The sequence below is a fragment of the Morus notabilis genome, unplaced genomic scaffold, assembly GCF_000414095.1.
Source record: "Morus notabilis unplaced genomic scaffold, ASM41409v2 Scaffold538, whole genome shotgun sequence".
Classification (NCBI taxonomy): domain Eukaryota; kingdom Viridiplantae; phylum Streptophyta; class Magnoliopsida; order Rosales; family Moraceae; genus Morus; species Morus notabilis.
Window position 1 is genome coordinate 365115 of NW_010359796.1, and position 17380 is coordinate 382494.

The 17380-nt window shown below is 36.3% G+C and overlaps 2 protein-coding genes across 2 annotated transcripts; both read right to left on the bottom strand.

Annotated features, from left to right (window-relative positions):
- Positions 1–419: 419 nt before the first annotated feature.
- LOC112091014 (piriformospora indica-insensitive protein 2-like) lies at positions 420–2982 on the bottom strand. Its single transcript, XM_024163660.1, has 2 exons — positions 2722–2982; positions 420–1807 (listed from the first exon to the last, which is right to left on the bottom strand). The coding sequence occupies exons 1-2, from the start codon at positions 2941–2943 to the stop codon at positions 590–592; spliced, it is 1440 nt and encodes a 479-aa protein (XP_024019428.1). The 5' UTR covers positions 2944–2982; the 3' UTR covers positions 420–589.
- Positions 2983–5274: 2292 nt separating this feature from the next.
- LOC21405728 (protein CROWDED NUCLEI 1) lies at positions 5275–12757 on the bottom strand. Its single transcript, XM_024163644.1, has 8 exons — positions 12165–12757; positions 9960–10169; positions 9029–9282; positions 8624–8894; positions 8422–8505; positions 6131–8229; positions 5826–6018; positions 5275–5744 (listed from the first exon to the last, which is right to left on the bottom strand). The coding sequence occupies exons 1-8, from the start codon at positions 12450–12452 to the stop codon at positions 5529–5531; spliced, it is 3615 nt and encodes a 1204-aa protein (XP_024019412.1). The 5' UTR covers positions 12453–12757; the 3' UTR covers positions 5275–5528.
- Between the last annotated feature and the right edge of the window lie 4623 nt (positions 12758–17380).

Consider the following 17380-nt stretch of genomic DNA (forward strand, 5'->3'; position numbering starts at 1 on the left):
ACCCATGACGAATCTTGTTAGTAAAAGGGCAACTGGCCAACTTTTAAGTTCTAGGTTCTTGTTAGGCCAAGTTCTCAAAAATTGTTTCAAACAACTAATTTCAGAAACCTCCATAAGTCTCTTTTTTCTTTTTTCAATGCTGAGTGATTTATAGGTATATATATGTATGTGTGTGTAATTTAGATAATTTAAGCGAACTTATTTGTTTTTTTTTTAAGTATAATTTAAGTGAGTTTAGCTGTTTCTAATTTCACACGAAGGGAATTATTGGCATCATGGCTGGGAGAGAGAGAGGGGAAATGAAAATGAATTCATGTTATATTCTAAACTTTTGGCATTTGTACACGAAAAGAAAAGAAAAGAACTGATATAGAAAATGAAACATCATTAATAAAGTACTCTAGATAAATAAAGCACCAAAATCCACTAATGCTATTGCTTGATGTGAATGCCAAAGAGGCCGTGGAATTTGAGTTCTGATTTCAAATTGGAACTACCTAAATGGGCATTTGAGAGAAACAAAGAAAGATCAGGTTACAAATTACATCCTATAAGGTTAACACTCTACTTATACAAGGAAGGCCTACAGTTACACACCAAAGAAATGAAACATTAGCAACAGCTCTAGAGAAAAAAGCCACCAGAACCCATTAATGGCATTGCAATAGCATCCCAATGAGGCCATGAAATGTGGATTTTGATTCAAAATGGCATCATCCAAATGAACATCTGAATTTGGCTCGAGCAGCTTTAGCTTTGTCTGGCATGGTTTCACCCCATATGGGACATGGCTAGCTGGTGACAGCCCAATGGGGTAGCAGAGATTTGGGTTGTCCCAAGCCCCAAAACGCCTTCCCATTTTCCCATAAAACCATTCAGAGAATTTAAGCTCTCCTGTCAGGTTGTTCCCATTCAGGTACAGAGCTCCAACACATGGCAATTTGGCAAGCTTTGGTGAGAGATTTCCTGAGAGGTTGTTATCACTAAGACCCAGAAACCTCAGCCTCTTTAATGCTGATATGGACTCTGGAATCTCTCCTATAAGGCCTGTGTTGGAGAGATCCAATATGGCTAATTTCTTCACCTTTTCCCACTCTAGGCTCATTAAGTCCCCACCAATTGGGTTATTGGATAAGACCATTTGTTCCAAGGAATACAACTTTTGAAGTGACTCAACCAAACCACCAGAGAATTTGTTGTTGCTGAGGTCCAAAAGAGTCAAATTTTTCATGTTTGCAATCTCACTTGGAAGCTTGCCTTCTAATAAGTTGTTGCTCAAGTCAAGCTTTAGGAGCGAAGTTAAACTTCCAAGAGTACAAGGCAAAGGCCCAGATAGTGAATTCCTACTCAAATCAAGGATTAGAAGCTGATTCAATCCACCAAAACTGTCTGGAATTCTTCCTGTGAGCCGGTTTTCGGCAAGAACTAGCCTTTCCAAGTTGACCAAGTTGCCAATATCAGATGGTAATTGACCTGTTAATCCATTCTCTAGAAATACCAAAGATTGAAGCTTTACGAGGCTGCCAAGACTTGCAGGAACTTGTCCAATTAGACCGGGGTTCGATCGGAACTCTAGTGATTCTAACCTGCCGGCGAGTTTTTCCCAGTTACTAGTTGGGATGGAAACCGGATGTTTGTGGTGTGAGACGAAGCAATTGAAGAAAGACAAGGTTTTTAGGTGCTTGAGCTCAAACAGTTGTGGTCTAAACTCCACATTCGCGGAGCATACGAGAGAATTTTCATGAACTGGTCCAATATTCAAGGCAGTGACATACCAAAGCCCATCAAAGAGATCACAAGAGACACCCTGTTGAAGAATCAAATATTACATGATTAACCTTGATAGGACACAAACTTTATTTATGCCCTCTAAGTGAATTAAGAGATCCAATCTTTAAGGCAGTAGTAACAAGTTGTTTTACCAAACTTGAGTGCACAAAATAAGTACCGTCTTTTTGCGCACAACATAAAGAAGAGTGTATTCTTGTATATAAAAATGTTGTTTAAAGTAAGTATAATATTCATTAAGCAATTATATAAGAAGTATAGATTTCAAAGTTTTAGAACCATTTTATGCAAGTATTTCCGTCAAAAAAAAAAAAAGGGACCAAATGTCAGTTTTATGCTTCAAGTGTGAAGCAAATTTTGTAAGCGCAAGGCCCAACAAAGGAATTTTTATTGCAATAGCACAATATGCAATATATCAGGACAAGAAAATAATGCACGCCCAATTTCCTCTGTTATTTTTTTTTTTTTTTCTGGGACTAACCAACAAAGATGTTGACCGCTAAATTATAAAGTCACAACTCACAACCACCTCTAATAAATGGTAATAGAAGGCTAGGGTCAGCAACATTTACCTCGTCGCAATTTAAATCTCTTAGTACTTGTAAAAAAGAATGGAAAACAAAAACAAAAACCTCTAATAAGGGCTACTTTAGAAGCTAGAAGTATTGATGGGATTATTTTTCTTTTACTGTCAAAATAGTGACACTAAAAAATATGAACATAATATCCCATTTGAGCAAGAAAGTTCTTTTCTCTTTTTTTTTTTTTTTTTTGGCTGGAATCGAGCAAGAGAATTCTTTCAATAACAAATACTCATTTAACTTTCTAATCATGAACAGAAAAATGAAGAGTCCTTGTCTAATGTCTTTTCCAACTAGAGAATGAGAGGAAAAAAAAAAAGGAATAAAATAAATAAAGGGAATAGGAAAGTACTTGTATAGGAGTCCAACCACAAGGATCTGGATAGAGATCTGAGCCATTCCACCAGCTACCAACAAAGCCTTGTATGATTGAGTAAAGAGCTTCTTGCTCTGCCTTCTCCATTGAAGCCATATTATCCATCTCTGATTCTCCAAAGCACCAACCATTCAAACACACCATGAAGAGAACAAGACCAACAACATTTTTGCTACTAAAAAACTTCATTGCCAACATAGTAACTCAACAAAAAAGTGATAATAAAAGGAAGAAAAAAAACTTTGAAGCTTTAGTTGACTTCAAAAAAGTGATCTTCAAAGCAAAGGAATATTTATAACAGAAATGGGATATTTTCATGAGAAATAACTACAGCAGAAATGAAGGTTTTCCTTAAAGAGGACGGAGTACTTCACATGATATTATATTCTCTAGGACCCAACTAGAGAGTTTTTGAGAACAAAACAAATACTCAAAAAAGTTTTTGGATGAAGAAAAAAATGGAAAGAGAGGAAAATGCAAAGAAACAAAGAAGAAAAAACAGAATATATATAAATATATATAAATCAAAGCTCTCTCTTTCTTTCTTTTTTTTTTTTTTTTCCTTTTTAGTGTTTATGGAAAAGCTAAGGAAAGTATATATCAGAGAGGAGAGAAGAGAGAACACACACACATGTACTGATAAATACACACACATGTACTGATAAATACACACACAACAAACACAAGAACAAGATCCAAGCACAGTTCTCGAAGAGCTGATATCTTATAAGCAATAATAGCAATGACAACGATGAGGTCTTCAGAGAAGTAACTGAAGGGGGTTTGATGATGAAAGCGAAAGGAAGTAACCTTTTTTTTTTCATACGGTTCTACTTTTGATATACCACAACTAATATACTCCATTATTTTTTTTTTATTACTTAGTTAATGTAGGTTGGCTTTTGTCATTAAGCTCATTTAATGGGGCTGCCAAATTATGATGGTTAAGGTTGTGGTGGGATTAGTTAGGGTAAGGGAGTTTTATAAGGAGCTAATGGGGACCACTGAAAATTGGTCCCCGGCCATGCAAAAGAGAGAGGAGATATATTGTGCATGTAAAAACGTAAATGCATGCAAGACAAAGTTTGGTTTTTTTCTATACTATCTCTCTCTCTCTCATAGGCATTCTTGTTCTCTAGCTTTGGATCTCTCATGCGATTTTGCCAACTCTACAGTTTCTTCTGAAACAAATTGGAGGAAGAAGACAAAAACGACATTTATTGTTTTAGATAGTGGTCACTCACAAGGGACGGCTGCAAATTGGCTTACAATTTTAGCCTAATTGAAATAAATAGAGTAACTATGAAAGATGTCAATTATATATATATATATATATATATAATATAGAAGGATATGTCTATATATATTTGACTACACAATGCACTAAATATGAACATTTGTTGGCAATTTTTAACCTTCTTGTCCAGGTACTTTAGCGAAATGTAAGGAAAGCCAAGAAAGAAATTGTTTTATGTACCAGTTTAATAAAGTAAGAAAACATTTAATTTCATTTTTCACATTCGAAGGAGAAAGTAACGAGCATAACCATATCCCAGTTCACTTGTTGTTATAAAGTGTGAAAGTAACTATGAAGTCTATGATGAATAAATAAAAGAGTAAAAAAAAAAAAAAAAGGAAGAGTAAACAATGTGGACCCATAAACATTAAACAGCTATTAACAAAAGCCTTGTCGTCGTACAAGGAAGACCTACCAAAAAGTCTCTGTGAGATGATAAAAATTAAAAACCAAAGGATAATAAACAGCAAACGGAAAAAGAAATGAAAAGTATGGGATGTTTCGGACTATGGACCTCACGGTCTCAGTCGTGGGGAGGAGATGGGAGGCTAAAGAAAGGTGTTCTAAATTTTTTGGTAGTCCTAGCTTAGCCTGACAAGTCGTTTTCTCTCCAAGCTTTTTCACAGACTGCCTGCCTACACCGAGACACACACACACATATATATTATATATATATATAGAGAGAGAGAGAGAGAGAGAGGAATTTATGTAACAAATATGGTTTTTTGCAGCATCTTATCATCTAACCAGGTCTCTCATTTGCTATGATTCCATTTTGAAATAATTGTCCTGTTCTGTTGTCTAATTTGGTCGTCCCTTGTCGTGGAAGACCGGGAGAAACGAGAATCCTCACAAAAGTATTCACATTTTGTTCAATGGACTAAGGGAACTCCCTTTTCCTCCTTTTTATAACTTTCCCCAAAATTAGTAAGAGACGATGTGATCCAAACTCAGAAGTCAAAAGGGAAACAGATCATATATAATCTCCAGTTTCCTAAGCCCAGAAAATAACAGAGTAGCATATATCTGCAACCTACCATCTATGCAAGTTCGCCTAATTATTTTCCTTATATATATATATACATATATATATATATATAAAAGAAGCCTCAACCCATTACGGGCCATGACAATAATAACATTCTGTCTTGGAAATGAGGAAATGTTTGGACCACTTGGATGAAATCATTGCTTTCTGATGGATAAATGAAAAGGGGTTAAAAAAACGTAAGTAATACTATCCAAGTGAACCATCTAATAAATTACTACAAATCAAAGAGGGAGGGAGCGAGTATCAGGTAAATCAGCTACAAGTTTTAAGCATTGAAATATCATAACTCTCATTCTTTTAAAATGATTTTTCATAAAACTTCAGGGGTGGAAAAAAGAGTTGAAAAGAAATCCCTTCAACTCAAGGGTGAAGCTACAAGTCTCTGAGAGACAATTTTGAGCGAATTGTAAATACAGCAAAAAGTCTTTTGAGCCGTCATGTTGTAAAGAAAGTCCATATCTTTTTTCCTATTGACACTTCACCAGGCTGCTCCTCGTAATCGTAGTCATCATCAGCGCTCTCATGGACTGAGCTATTATTTTCATCTTCATCACCACATTCGGAGGTACCGTTGATTTCCATACTCAACTTTGTATTTTCAACGGACTCTGCTGCATCAGTACTATCACCAATGTCTTCTGAAGTTATAAACTGCGACAAAGTACACAAAACTTGGTTAGATGTTCAATCACCGCAGGAAACGGCTGACACCAAAAAATCAAGAGATTCTACCCGAACGATTTTATTCTCCGAGAACTCCACTGTTTTTGTTGTTATAACGTGCACCGTTTGCTTGGTTTCGGGGCTCTTCTGCGCTACTTCAGTCAGTGATACAGAGACAGCTTCAGGATTTGCTGCTACACATGGGGTACGACTACCTCCAGCTTCTTTCTCCCTTGTCTTCTTCAGGTCTTTAACCATGCCACTGATCATATTTGGACACAATCTTAAAGTCGTTAACAACAGCAAAAACAATAAGAAGCGTACAATGTCATGTCTCTCAAACATGCTACTATAGAACAAAAATTAAAACTTACTTTTTGCGTGGTCTGAAGTTGTACCGCTCCTCTCCAGGTGTTTGCAAGCCTGAAGCAACCGTTTGCTGCCTCTTTCTGCGCCTACCGGCAGTGACACTACCGGAACAAGCTTCGCTATCACCAACATCTTGCTCACTTTCTGAAATGTGAGATGTCTGACTACGCTGTCGTTTTCTAGCAGTGTTCCCCTTCTCTATATGAACTGAATCATCACGACTTTCCTCATTTATGTTGTAAGAATCACTAGGTGGAATCGTTGCACTTGAACCAGGTTCCTCGAGGGTTTTCCCAAGAAAAGCCTTTGCATCTTCAACAGCAGCCTGCACCGAGTGTGTTCTATGCAATCCAGATTTGTGTCTCCTGCTAGGTTTTCGGAGAGCACTCTTGGATTCTGATTGCAGGGAATCTTCCGGTGCTGCTTCCACCTTACTGTCTAAGTTGCTATGATCATCGACTGATGGAGCATACCCATCATGAATTTCTCCAACGATGTTTGTAACTTGGACTCTTTGAACATTAACTACATCATTTGAAATTCTCAAAGGGGCAGGTGGCCTATCTTCAGAAATATCAGGCCCTCTCACTCCATCACTGCCAAGTGCAGGCTCTTTGGCTTTTTCATCAGTTTTGACCTGCGCCGCTGATGATGGTGGCAACTCTATAGGTATCGGAGCAAGAACATGCTCGGATATTTTATTTGGAGAAAGTTTAAAAACTGATGTACATTTTTGAAGCCATGACATACGCCCTCCCGACTTTGAAGATCCCAAATTGGAAACAGCCAAATCATCTGGAGAGTTCTCTAAATGTTCTTCATGAAGGGTTGGCAGAGGAGCAGCATTCCCATGACTCACTTCAGGTACATGAAAATTGGAAACACTTAATTCTCTTTCTACTTCTCCACCATCCCTACAAGTCTTGACCTTTTCAACAAAAGCAAGAAACTGAGCTCTGTCCTTAAGAAGCTCTTCACGCTGGTCCTTCACCTTCTTGCTAAGAGTAGCTAGCTGATCGATATCATTCTGCATTTCGAGTTCGTTTTGTTTGAATTGTTCCTTGTTCAATGTAAGCTGTTCTCTTTGCTTTTCAATTCTATGCCTTTCCAACTTTAGTTCTTCCCTTTCTTTATGAGCAACACCTTTCAAATACTTAATATTATTAAGTTCTCTTTCTCTCTCATCCTCAAACGCTCTTTCTCTCTCATAAAGGAGCTTCTCCATTTCCTCTCTCTGATTCTGGATCTCTGACTCAAGATTCCTTCGCCGCAGCTCAAAATCTTGAATCATTTGACTATGCTCCAATTGAGCCTTTTCAGATAAAGTTAACTGCTCCATCTCCATTTTAGCCGCAAGTGAATCTTTTTCCCGTTTCAGATCTTCCAACTCCCTCTGCCTAAATTCATGTACTGCATGCTTCTCTTCTTTCAATCTATGCTCCTCCAAGTGTCGTAGTTTTTCCAATTTTTCCTTCTCCTCAGCAAGTTCTCTGAGCTCTTTGCTAATTACGGATCTTTTCTTGTCTAAATCTTCCCACTCTTGCTCGAAATTCTCTTTCTCCTCTTTTAGTTCTTTAGCTTCAATCGATAGTAACTCTGACTGACCTCTATATTTCTCTATTTCCTGTTTCAATTCTAACTGCAAACGGACATGTTCAGACCTTTCTTTGTTAGTTATTCTCTTGCTCTCACTCTCTTCACGAATTTGAAGCTCCAGTTGAATGTTTTCAGCCTTTATCTTCTCAACTTCAGCTAACAGAATCTGTAAACTCTCTTTATCAGTGATGATTTGCTGCTTTTCCACCTCCAGCTTCCTCTCATCAGATTTAATAATCTTCTCCCTCGCCTTTATAGCTTTCAATTTTTCTTCAGACTCCTTGTTTTTCTCCTTAAGTCTCTCAGATCTCTCATGCAATGCCTGTTCTCTCTTTTCTAACTTTTCTTCCCTGTGGTTGATTTCAGCTTCCTTCTTTTCCAATGCATCTACCCTTCCAGAGAGCTCCTTGTCAACAGACTTCCGCTTTCCTTCTAGTTCCAACTCAAGTTCCTGCATTTTCACGTCAAAAATAGCTTTGTGTTCATCAAGCAACTGTTGAACCTCAACCTGCAACACACCTCCAAACAAAACATGATCTGAGATTGCTAAACCAATCACATGACTACAATCAGCTCTAGATAAAATATTAGTTGCTATCCCATATGATTATTGCATACAAAACAAGAACGGATAAATTAGAGATGTGCCCAAGACATCAATCCCATGTTTCAAAGAAGAATCTCTAGTATATGCACCCACTTTTTCTCGTGAACTAAGCTTTTCTTCCAGTTGATGCAATTCTTTGTGTTTCGCCTCCAGAGAGTTTCTCAAAGAATCAGTTTCCTGCAACAAAATTAACAAAACAGAGTATTTATGCGTAAAGTTTCAATTTTAGTTATTGAAAGGAGCCTCAACCATCCCAAAAATTATTAAAAAAATAAAAATAAAAAAAGGCACTCACTTTCTCTTTGGATAATAAGTCCTCTAGCCGTTTGCTTATGTCTTCTTCCTTTTCTTTCAGATCCAAGCTAGACAATTCAATATTTTTCTCTAACAACTGAAGTTCCATCTCTGTCTGTTTATAAATCCTCTCATTTTCATTTGTCTTTTCCTCTCTTTCCTTGACGGCCCTCCGACCCTCGCATAGCCTTTCTTCCCTTTCATGTAACTTCTTCTCCCACTCTTGCAAGTCTTTTTGTTGTTTACGAAATGTTGCCTTGTGTGCTTCTCGCCTAAGAGCAATTAGACCAGTCAAATTTCAATTGTGATATGGCATTTACCAAATACCTGGAGGAATGTGATTATGATAAAAACTAATTACAGAGAATAAAGAACTTCAACATAAAATATAGTGAAGAAATAATACTCTGCGATTAATGTATGGTGCTCCTTTTGAAGCACACTTTCACGAGCCTCCACCTCTTCCAACCTTATATTCAACTCTGTACTTTTTATGCACACATAGACAAGCTTAGCTTCGGCAGCTTGCAACTTATTTTCTATCTCCGCAGATTTCTCCCCAATTCCAATTATCAATTTATTTGCTTCGGCCAGCTTTGAATCGGACGCAAGCTTAAGTTGGACCTGCTCTTCATTTGTTTCACGCAAAGCTTTTTCAAGCTGCAGTAAGGAAATCAGTTGATATAAATCAGAAGAGTTATTGGTAACAAATACACCACACAAGTTAAACAAACAAACAAAATTAAAGTGCACTGACACATATTCCTCAAATAGCTTAACAAACTAACAGAAATTGAATAACTGTATAAGAATGGTATAACAACAACAACAACAACAAGAGATATAGAGAAAGATAAAAGCCTCAAATAGAAAAGATTCTTTTGCACCGAAGGTGCCACACTGTAGAGTCTCATAAGAAGGGAACGTTTGCTCATCACTTATCCCTTAAATATACAAGAATAAAGGTAGAATACTGTGTTGTACAAGAGATATAGCTACTATAAAAGCACTAACCCCATATAATAATAAAAATGAAATCATAATATGAGGAACATAAAAGAAAAGCGCACAATACACATAAAAGGAGACATGACTTCATTAAGTTATCTTCTTTATGAAGGAAACAAAATCACCTGTGACAAAATGAACAACTATAGTTTCTCTCTGAAGCCAAGTAAAATTTATTCAAAGAGCAAAATGTACAAAAAGAGAACTCAACTTAGCTTTAGTGTGAGAATATCAGACATGATGTCAGGAAAAGTTCATTCAATCCAAAGAAGTAAGACAAGGATTGATTAATATAAGTTAAAGAGGCAATACAACAAGAAAGAACATACCTCAACTATACATTGCTTCTCAGCACTCAATGCTTTCCTCAAATTCTCTTCTCGTTTCTCAGCTTCAGATAACGCGACCAAATGAGCCAATTGTTCACGTTTCAGAATCTCATGTGTTTCTGCTAAAGCTTGTCCCAGTTCTTCAAACTTTGAATTCCAGTCTTCCTTCTCAATCAGAAGGATCCCCATGTTATACTGGTAATTGAAGAGCTGCCAAGAAGATACTTCATAAGATGGTGCAAACCAAGTACTCAAATATAATATGTCATAAACCAAATTCTTCACTAGTTATCATAAACCAAATTCTTGACTAGTTATCTAAAATAAACAGTAAAACAGGTAGTGCAGTGTAAAGAATATAAAAATAAATAAATAAGAAGACTCTTTCCCACGAAGTTCTAAAGAAATAGATATTAGTGAAACTAATGACCACTTTAGGCATGTCACTCAACAAAGAAAACAAGAGTCCAGACAGTCTCCGACCACAATATCTCCCCATAACTAAACCAAATGTTGCTGACTATTGAAAGAATAAAAAGTCATTAGAAAGTCAATTGAAATAGAGTGTTGACATTCAAAGACCTGGTATTTCTCTTCAAAGTAGATTAAAGGAACATTTCTCCGCTTGTATTCACGAATTTAGAGCCTAAAACATTTAAATAAGAGTATAACCCAAAGAATTAATCCCACACAACAACTCTTAAAATTTAAAACAAGAATATTTCTCTCGTCCCGACACCGGTTGCTGGGCTAGTTGGTGTTCATTATCATTTAGGGCTTGTTTTTTTGGACTAAAACTCAAAAAAAAATTTAAACTCAGTTACAACTTTATTCAAGTTCACGTTCTTTTATAAAATTTGAATTTGAACTTGAGTTTTAACTTAAGTTGAGACTAAAATCTGAGTTCAAGCTCTTCCTTCAACTCAAGTTCCTAAACTCAAACTCAAGTAAATGAAATGTATTTTTTCTATTCTTAAAAACGCCATAACTTTTTCGTTTTAATTCCGATTGAGATGATTTTTTCTATACATTCACAACGAAAAGACGAATAAAATCCCACTCATATACCCTATTAAAATTTTTTATCACCATTGAGTTTTTATTAAAATATTATCTAAATACAAATTCAAGTTTTCAGCCACCCAAACACAAACTCAAATAGATTCTCAATTTAAACCATAACTCAATTATGCACATCCAAACATAAACTCAAGTTACAATTTCAATTCAAGTTACAATTTCAACTCAAGTTATAACTCAAATTCAACTCAAAATCTACACTCAAAACTATGGGGTTGTTCTTTTGCATTTTTGAGTTAGTGTGACTTGAGTGATGATCTTAATTTAAGTTTGAGTATAACTTGAGTTAAAGTTGTAACTTGAGTTTGTGTTTGGATGTGCACATTTGAGTTATGATTTGAATTGAGAATCTATTTGAGTTTGTGTTTGGGTGGATCAAAATTTAAATTTGTATTCAAATAGTATTTTAATAAAAACTCAATAGTAATAAAAAAATTTTAATAAGATATATGAGTAGAGTTTTATTCGTCTTTTCATTGTGAATGCATAGAAAAAAATCATCTTAATCAGAATTAAAATGAAAAAATTATGATATTTTTAAGAATAAAAAAAATACTGTTCATTAACTTGAGTTCGAGTTTATGAACTCGAATTGAAGAAGAAACTTAAAGTCGAGTTTAGTCTCAAACTCTAAACTCGAGTTCAAATTTAAATTTTACAAAAGAACATGAACTTAAATAAAGTTATAACTTAAGTTCAAATTTTTTCTGAATTTTGTCGCAAAAAACAACCCCTATAATTCAAAAATGCAACCGAACAACCCTTAATAATCTTCCTTCACTTTAACTACATTGTAAATCTTTCATCACTTCCAGTCCACCCCACCCAAGAGTAAATAAAGGAGATATCGATTTACCAAGTATTCTCCAACATCAATAAAAACATGTTAAATTGTAACACTCTTGCTTGGGATATGATTCATTTATCTAACAAGCTTACTTAATTTGCTTCGCAGTTTGTTCCTAAATCCAGATTAAAAAAAAGGAGGTTATCATCACATTTCTCCCAGTACGATCAATCTGGCTCTGTTCTTTATCGATCACAGCCCCAACCTTAAGAAAAGCCAAAAAATTTCGCAACTTTTTCTTGCCAAAACAGAATGCGGTTTGAAAATTTTCCCCAAACCTGATTTTCGAGATTGGAGAGCTTCTCGGTGAGGGCTTCATGGTCTTTCCTCACCATCGCCGCCTCGTCCAACAACCCAGCCTCCTTGAACCTTCTCCAGTCGTCCATGTTCCCCATTTCCGACTCCAACGACGCTGATTTCGCCCCGCTCAGTGAACCCAATGGCGGCGGCGGCGGGCCCTCCACAAACGCCGCCGTTTTGTCTTGGCCGGCGTTTCGGGAGAAGACGCCGCTCCTCGGCGTGAGCGAAAGCGCCGACGCCGTCGCCTTCCTCTGCGGCGAAAACATCTGCAAATGCGGAGTTTTTATTGAACCCCAAAAACACTAATTCCAGGGGGTAATTGGGAGGCGACTACTCGGAGAACGAATCTTATCGGCGCGGGTACAGGAATGTCGCGGCAAACAGAGTAGAAATCAAAACCCTAACTCTTGAAAAATTTTCTTAGGAAGAGAAAGCGAAGAATAATACTCGAATTGGGGAGAGAAAGAGGAAGGAATCCAAACTCAGAGGCGCTGCAAAGGCGAGGCTTCCGGAGAGAGAGAGAGAGAGAGAAGAGGCGGAGGAGGAAAAGGGGCCGGCAAAGACGATTGCCTGGAACAAATCTGTAAAATTTTTTAAAACGCACCGTCTTGGTGGAAGCAGGACAGACTTGTAAGTTTGGGTAGAATAAACATGCCTGTCTGAGGCGCGTCACCAGTGGTTCGAACCGGTCATAATTTTCGGGCTGAATTAGACCAAGGTTTTGAACTTAAAAGTTTATTGGAGCATGGCAAGGTCATCTTTTTAAATTTTTTTTAAATACTTTATAAAATTTTAAATTAGATTTGACGTTTGGTTCATAGATTCATAATTATTTTTTATTTACATGTATTTTTTATAAGAGAAAATATTATAGCGAGCCACGAATTATGATCTGAATCATGACACGAATCCTTATTCCAAACGCATTTCAATCTTTAAAGTCAAGCTAGACCATCCTTATTTCATTTAAGGTTGGGCCGGTCCGATCTGAAAGTTCTATTCGGACCGCCCAATCTAGGCGGTCTAAACTTTCACCTCTAAAACAGGTTAAGGCGCACCCTTATTTAAGGATGGCAACCGGATGGGGTGAGGTGGGGAATTGATCTCTCGTCCCAACCCCGCCCGCTAAAATGATCCTCATCCTCGTCCTAACTACCGCTTAAGAAGAGGTGAGACCTAAATCATAAATTTCTCTTGGGGAGATCTTCTCCATACCAGTTACATTCCCATTTAAAATAATTATACATTTTAAAATTATAGCAATTTAAAATAAAAATTAAGTGAATTGAAATCAAAACCAAATTAGACTCTACAAAACAAATTTTATGCAAATCAAACTTAATAATAAAGCCATAAAACCATTAATTTTGTTTGAATTTGTTTATATAAAATATATAAGAAAAAATTATTAAACTTATCTTCAAGAGTGTATGAGTTTTGATTTTTATATTTTACTCTTTATTAATGTCCTTTTGGCTGATATAGTTATTTGACTAAAAGAATATTAATCAAGAGTAATATCCTCTTGACTAATATAGTTATTTGACTAAAAAGATATTAATTAATAATGAGGGGTAAAAATCTAGACTCATGCACTCTTAAGAGGGTATTGATCTCATTTCCTTAATATATAAATAAAATAAAAATAATGAGAAAATTACAGAATTTACCATTAAAAATGTATGGGTCTAAATTTTTACCATTCATTCTTAAATAATATCATTTTACTAATAAAAATATTTGATTAACAATATTATTAATCAATAATAAATAATAAAAATCTTGAGACATATCTTTTTAAAGAGTAGTTTTCTCTTTTCTTTATATATAATATATAATGTGTATATCAAGGCCCGGCCTACCCTGCTATAACGGGTAATAATATTTTGTGCTCATTCCCGCCTTCATCTTCAATTATTATTTCTCATTCCTATCCCGTTCACGGATGGATCCTCATCTCGGTAGAGATTACTGTCATCTCTGACCTTTGTTACTCCCTCGCCTTCTTTTTCTTTCTTATTACTTTTTATTTATTTAAGAAAAAAATTATTTTGATACCTTATGTTTTTTTAGGGAAAAAACTGATTTTTTTAATGTTGTTGTCGTTTTGTGATGACTTCTTTCTAGATTAGGTTGATTCTTATATTGGTTTGATGATTGTTCGTTGTTATACTTTATATCATTGTCGTTTCTAGGTAGTTCTCGTTTTCTCAGTGATGTCGTTTATTGTTGTTATCTTTTTCAATCAATGTCGTTTTCTGTGTTAGTTAGTCTTTTGGCTTTTTCCTGTTTTGTTTTGTTTTTATTTCAATTTCGAAGAATCAAAAAAAGGATAAACTTTCCCCTCTAGATTTTAGTTTTTGTTTTGGTTGGGTTTCTTCGACGTAAAGCTTTCTTCATTGGGTTTCACAAATGACCAGCAAATACAAGAGTATTCAACTATAGAAAAAAATTGAATTCATCAGGCGTAAAGACAAACACGAGTACCGAAACCTAATAGAAAAAGACTCGTTGGCAAATTAATAATTAAACATAACAAAAACTTTTAGTAAAACCACTATAGTTGATGGGATTAAACTAGTCCACCAAGACAAAAAAATCCCATAACCTAGGGTGACTCACAATACAACCTAGGATAAAACCTATTGAACTAGATCTATCACCACCATAGAAAGATTAGGCAACAAAATTTTTATTTCACGATGAAAGCATAAAACGGTAAATTCAAAAATACTTTTATTAAGTTAAAATTATAAAAACTAAAAAACCAATACAAAAATCTCAATCCACATGAACTACACTTTTGGTACCGCAACGGCTTCCACATAGGAGGAGATCAAAATGAGTAGTACTACGGTGAAGAAAGAAGCCACCGATGCATGTACCTTGATGCGAGCACCCGCTGAGACCCACCATGTAACAGAGGCAATGCAACACCAAAAATGGGGGCCCATTAATCGCCCCACAACCGTATAAGAGGTTGACACATAAAAGGCGTTCGAAAACTCGTCAGCAGCCCCCTTTCTCTAACCCCCGCCTCAATTTTGCCCTCTCTTAGCACCCTTAGCTTGAGATTTGTACACTTCGGGGCCCTTAACCAAGGTTGAAAACCTAGAACATTTTTGGTAAACGGATTCAAATCCCGGTTTAAATAGTTCTGTTATAGTGTTTTTCATCACAATTTTAAATTGTCGTGCAAATCATCTGCTTTGAACCTATAAACCAAATGAACCTTTAATATAGCCCGCCCAAAGACGAGGTTGGACTTTGGCCCTCCCACAAAGCTTGAGTGGCATATGAAAAAAAATTGAAAAAGTGAGAAGATAGAGGGTATACCTATATTTTAGCGTTTGAGTTTGGGGGATTTTTTCTTTCCCCCTTTTTGTCTGAATACTTTCCACAATGACTTGGGAGTTAGGAGCACTTTTCTTAGGAATTCAATTTCATTTTTGGGTCAATGACATGACAAGTTCCTAAACTTGTTATAATGAATAGATCCTAGATCTAATTTTATAAGCAAGGTTTGTTTTCATTTTCTCATTTTCATTTTTTTCGGTGTCAATCTCTTCTTCCTCAGTATAGTTTTCCCATTTTCATTTTAACTTGCTTTCCTCTACTCCCCTCAATCTCCCTCATCTTCGGTCTCCATCGGGCGGTGGAGTTGTCGATGAGGACGGATGCGGTGGAGAAGAAGGATGGCTTGTCGGCGGCAGCGGCGGAGGAGCGGAGGAGGGAAAGGGTGAAGTGGGTGAGCGAGAGGTCTCCATCGGGCGATGGAGCTGTCGATGATGACCGATGTGGTGGAGAGAAATGATGGGTCGGTGGCGGCGGCGGATGAGGGAGAGGGCGAAGTGGGTGAGGGACAGGTCTCCATCGGGTGGTGGGCAAGGATTTGAGCGATGACCAGACGTAGCTCAAATCCATCATCGCCAAGGAGAATCTCTCGGTGCCATTTGATTTCCCGCGGTTCCTGGACCTGATGGCTAAGCACATGAAGCCGGAGCCGTTCGATCGCCAGCTCTGCGACGGCTTCAAGGTCCTTGACAAGGACGCCATGGGATTCGTCTCTGTCGCCGAACTCTGCCACATCCTCACCAGCATCGTTGAGAAGCTCGAGCCGGCCGAGTTCGATGAGTGGATCCGCGAGGTCGATGTCGGCTCCGACGAAAAGATTCGCGCTTCCTCTAGATGCACTCGGAGTTCGCCGCCTCGGGTGTGGATGGGCTTCTCCGACTGCCCCCCCTCCCCTTCTCTGACTGCCCCCCTCCCAAAACTCTTCTCCAACTGCCCCTTCCCAAAATTCTTCTTATTACATGTTTTTAAAAATTAAGCCCCCAAACACAATTTCAGTTTTTTTTTTTTTTTAAATTGAAAACAATCTCGGAATAAAACTACCAAATGCATTTTCAGAAATGATTCCAAAATGAAAATGAAAACGTTTTTGTTTTCATTTTCATACAGAAAACAAAATCATTTTGGAACGAATTCCAAACGCACCTTTAGTTTCTTGTTTTTTTTAAACTTCTGTACAGTTTTTTTTACCCTTTTTTATTTTCATTTTTTAACATTTATTTTTTATTTTTATTTTCTTTTGCCTATTGTCTTTTTTTTTTGTTTTCTCCCTAAATTATTTTATAATTTTTTTATACAATATCATTCTTTAAAATACTTTCTTTTTCTCATATAATGATTCATTTCAAATATCTCCCTACTTAAGTATTTTTTTTTATTTTTTTAATAAAAAACTCCCATATAATTTTAATTATTTTTTGATGTGATTTTTTGAAATAAATTTTTTCTTATTTAATTAATGGACTTAATTTTTAAAGAGGTCACATATTTTATCGTGAGATTAAACTTACAATGTTACACATATATAGTAAGTGACTCAACTTCAACTAGTTTAGATTAAAAAGATGATAAGGACGCATGTAACTTTTTATTTTTTTAAAAATGATTCACAAGGATGGTCTACTTACGCCACAAATTGGCACTATCAAAAGGCACTAGGGCAGCTCCCATAAAAGGACAAAAAGGGTCCTACCTTTGACTATAATTTGTAAAAACGCTAATCAATAATGTTCTAAACTCAATTGTCCATCCCCTGGATATGACCTACACAAATATTGCAATTTTTTTTTTTTTTTTTTTTTTTGCTGATAAGTCTATTTTTTTAATTAAATCACGTATATCC

Bases quoted from the DNA above. Each gene is read 5' to 3' on its own strand.
- LOC112091014 (XM_024163660.1), bottom strand. From the start codon at position 2,943: ATGTTGGCAATGAAGTTTTTTAGTAGCAAAAATGTTGTTGGTCTTGTT. The intron at 1,808-2,721 runs GTACTTTCCTAT...ATTCTTCAACAG, and splicing joins GTGGTTGGACTCCTATACAA to GGTGTCTCTTGTGATCTCTT.
- LOC21405728 (XM_024163644.1), bottom strand. From the start codon at position 12,452: ATGTTTTCGCCGCAGAGGAAGGCGACGGCGTCGGCGCTTTCGCTCACG. The intron at 8,895-9,028 runs GTATTATTTCTT...AATTGCTCTTAG, and splicing joins CACCATACATTAATCGCAGA to GCGAGAAGCACACAAGGCAA. The intron at 5,745-5,825 runs GTAGAATCTCTT...ACTTTGTCGCAG, and splicing joins CGGAGAATAAAATCGTTCGG to TTTATAACTTCAGAAGACAT.